General features: G+C 34.2%; 1 protein-coding gene across 1 annotated transcript; it reads right to left on the reverse strand.

The window, feature by feature from the left end:
• Window positions 1-1288: 1288 nt before the first annotated feature.
• On the reverse strand, window positions 1289-3933 carry LOC109239732 (WAT1-related protein At5g07050-like). Its single transcript, XM_019406314.1, has 7 exons — window positions 3582-3933; window positions 3403-3465; window positions 3008-3124; window positions 2671-2920; window positions 2424-2582; window positions 1834-1985; window positions 1289-1733 (listed from the first exon to the last, which is right to left on the reverse strand). Exons 1-7 carry the CDS (start codon window positions 3785-3787, stop codon window positions 1487-1489), a joined length of 1194 nt encoding a protein of 397 aa, XP_019261859.1. The 5' UTR covers window positions 3788-3933; the 3' UTR covers window positions 1289-1486.
• Window positions 3934-4195: the final 262 nt, after the last annotated feature.

The raw sequence follows: 4195 nt of genomic DNA on the forward strand, positions 1-4195 counted from the left end.
TGGCTTGTGAACAAAATAACAAGATAATGAAAGCTAGAAAATGATAGTATGTTGCTTTGTATTGCGTGAATATCATATGTTGTACAAATGATCAGATTCCCTTTATATAGTAGGGGAATCCTACTCTTGATACAATTCTATATGAGGTAAGAAATCCCGTGATTAGCTAAATAATCGGCCTCTTCTTGATACGTGCTAGGATCTCCGCTGTGATCCTCGCCCGATCGCGGATATTTCGGCTTTTCGTTATTTGGCTCGGTAAGCTTTCTTGATCTCGCTCGATTTCTATCTTGCTCGGTCTCGATCTTGGACGATCTCGATCTTGATCGTTCTCTGGGTCGCGAGCTCGGCAATCTTACTTTGCATCATGGTTCGATATAACACGAGGCTGAACCTTGGCCTATCATGTTTTGGTCTCGATTAGTCATATAAAGGGCAAACCCGATTTTGACCGTATACACCATCATTTTTAGAACGATAAGTTAGGTCACTATGAATGAATATCACGGTAATACATCAAATTATTCTTGAAATTGTTCCTTTAACACAGAGCCAAACGCAATGCTTGTGACCAGTGGCAGCGGCATGATTTTCGCTAAGGGGGTTAAAAAAAAAAGTTAAAAAAGATTGTAACTAGTGGGATTTAAACCATGACCTTTCAAAGATTTTGACTCCCATCGACCACTAAGCTATGCTTTGGGCTATGTTAAGGGGATTCAAAACATAATATATAGAGGTAAAAAACAGATTTTGCTTAATATATAGTGTAACTTTTCGGCGCAGGGATTTCACCCCCTTCCGCCCCTAAATCCGGCCCTGCTCGTGACTGTATTAAGTAAATTAATCAGATACTAACTGTTTCAATTATGTAGGATCAAACCTTGGAATCCTTCCAACTTGTCTTAGTTCTTTTTTATCATTTTTTATCGGACTTTCTTAAATTCATATGGTACGTTATGAATTTCAAACTTCCTAGCTTACATGAAAACATGAGCAAGCTCAAAAAAATTTCACTACTCATATGACCTCGCGTCATTGTAGATATTCTATTCACTTGTTTAAATTTTAATGATTTCAAAATTTTAATAAAACTACAAATATTTTATCAACTTATTATTCGAAACCGAACAAGAATAATTCAGGGTTCTGAATTAAAGCCTATTCTGTCAAGTTTGTGGTGAGGTTAGCCAAGAGAAATACTTATGACATCCAAATTGAAGATTTTGACATAATAAATTCCAGTAAACGGATGGAAACCTTGCCATACTATTTCAATATTGTCCAGAAAAAGGAGTTAACTAATTGCTGCATCAAATACTAGTAAGTATTATATAAAGCCAAAAAATTACATTGCACCTCCATTATTTACCGGTAACAGAAAAAGGGAATAAAGCAAAATACCCTCTTCTAATTTTTCTTAATCCTTCCTTAAACCACCTAATAAACTCTGTTTTTATTGTTTTTTTTCTCTTTCTTTTTTCATAACTCAAGCTTTTGGTGCTTCTTTAGCCAACATTGGAGGCTGTGACATTGAAACACTAATGGCTACTGCACTGCTTTGCATTTCTATGTCATTTACTTCTCTATCTTCTAAAATCATCATTTGGTTGTTCTCTGTAACTCCTTTCAATGGTTCAGGAATTGCAACCTCAATTTCTTTCTCCTTATATTCCTTGTATTTTCCCCATAAAACTGAGTATAGTCCAGCCACAATTAGCACTGCTCCTAGCACACTGAAACACAAAAATATAAAAAGTGTCATTCTTTTTAGAAAAATAAATACGGACATGTAAAATGGACCAGAGAGAGTATGACATAGAAAGTTAAACTTACCCTCCAAGATAGATTTTTTCAGCAAGAATGAAAGAGCCCATAATAGCAACAATGATCATCATCAAGGGACTGAAAGCAGTGACAAAGACAGGTCCTCTTTTCTCCATTACAAGACCTTGAACATAGTATGCAAGACTTGATGATACAATACCCTGAAATTTAATAAAATAATACCCATAATTATATTTTAGGAGGAGAAGGGAAACATGATCCGAAGGAGGTTCAATTGAATCCTCCTCGTCGAATAATTATACTGGGTTAAAATAATTCTTCATATATAGAACGGTCGAATTCTCTTGACATAAGAAAATATCACTAAGGTGTAATATTCTTTGCAATTTTTTAAATCCCTTATTTACAGAAAGGGGATTCTTGGAGCAACAGTAAAGTTGTCTCCGTGTCCTATAGGTCATGAGGTCGAGCCGTGGAATCAGCCACTGATGCTTGCATCAGAGTAGACTGCCTACATCACACCCACTTGAGATGCGTATCCTTCTCGGACCCCGCGTGAAAGCAGGATGCTTCGTGCACTGAGCTATCCTTTTTATTAGAATTTATATGAGGGATGAGGAATAAAGAAAGGAACATACAGCATAGGCAGCAGCAAGAAGGTTCATGTCAAAACCAATAGCCCAAGCAGAAGTTTTGTGTTCCATCACTAAGGTGACAGCAATTGATTGCAGAGTTCCCATAAAGCAAACAAGTGCAGTTAGAGAAAGTGGAGCAGTGTATTTCCTCATTGTAACATTCTGTCACAAAACATCAAACAAAAATACATTAACAACAACAACTATTTCACAACTATTTTAAAAAAAATTGAGTGTATATATTACATACCTGAAGTATAAAGAAAGAAGCCCATGCAAAAGTGGCAAGAATTAGAAGGATTGAACCTTTAAGCCAATCTTTATCAGTAGCTTCATTGGATTCAGGAACATTAGAAGTATTTGTATGGATATTATTTGACCAAACCAAATTAATAACATGTCCTTTGTACAATGTCATCAACATGGCTCCAGCCACAGTCACTATAGTACCCACAACTTTTGCTTGGCATCTCAACTTTTTTATATGCACTTTCTCCATTCTGAAATTCATTCTTTATTTATTAGTTCCAAATTTTGGAATAATAATTAGAAGAAATATTAAATTGAACATATATGTATATATGTACCTGCATAGGACAGCCATGACAAATGTCATTGCAGGAAGCATGTTGCTCATGGCACATGAGAATGTTGGGGATGTAAACTTAAGTCCCATGTAGTAGAAGTTTTGATCAATCACTGGCCTGTTTTGAATCAAATCATAGATTTAATTTTTTTTTTTAACATAAGTAAAAAAAGGATCTAAGCTATATAAACTGATCGTTTAAGATTTCTTTCTGTTATGAATATAGTTTAATATGTGATAGCACATTAATTACCATTTTTGTAATGTTACAGTAACCACTTAGGAAGTGACTTGATTATATAAATATATTGTTTATTCCGTTAGTGTATAGAACTTAAACTTATATAGAAAATTCGAGATTTGAGTTTCATAAATAGGACATAGAGAGACACTCACCCTAGAAGGCCCAATACAAAAATTTGCAAGAACATCATGAAAGTCATCTTTGGTCTGAGTTTTCTGCACAAAACAAAGACAATTTAAGGACTTAGCATTATTTTCATTTTACAGCAAGATAAATCAAGAATGGTAATAGAAGTTTTAACTATTTTCTTGCATGTGGAGAATTATATTACCTTTCAAGAACAAGAGCAAAAGGAGCAATAGCTGCAGTAGCAAAGGCATGTCTATAAACAACCAAAACATAATGACTCATTCCTCCATTAAGGGAAACTTTAGTAATAATATTCATTCCTGCATAACCAAATTGCAATGAGATCATTGCTATGTAAGGCTTTGCCTTTTGGAAGAAACTACTTAAACATCCTGCTTTGTTCTCCATCTTTGTTTTGTTATGTTTTCTCTCAGCTAAATATATATATTTTTATATATTGTATTCTCAAAGAGAGCAGAGTTATATTAAGAAGAACTCAAAGGTGAAAACAGGAGAACACTTCAAGTACTCTTAGAGGATCTTGTGTTTTTCCTAAGGAAATGAAGTGAGACCAATTACCTATTTATAGACAACATTGGCAAAGGCAACATTTCTGTTATCCAAATAGTGGAATAAAATAAATATATAAATAAATACGCGTGTGAGAATCTATAAGTGTAATTTGCACTTTCCCTATCACTATCTCATATCTCATGTATTCATTAGTTTGCTGTTAATACTAAGACGCTGGGAATATATAAATTTTCACCTTATATATATGTCCATATAATTTAAGTTTTACATACTAAACGAAAT

Source organism: Nicotiana attenuata, unplaced genomic scaffold, assembly GCF_001879085.1.
Source record: "Nicotiana attenuata strain UT unplaced genomic scaffold, NIATTr2, whole genome shotgun sequence".
Taxonomy (NCBI): domain Eukaryota; kingdom Viridiplantae; phylum Streptophyta; class Magnoliopsida; order Solanales; family Solanaceae; genus Nicotiana; species Nicotiana attenuata.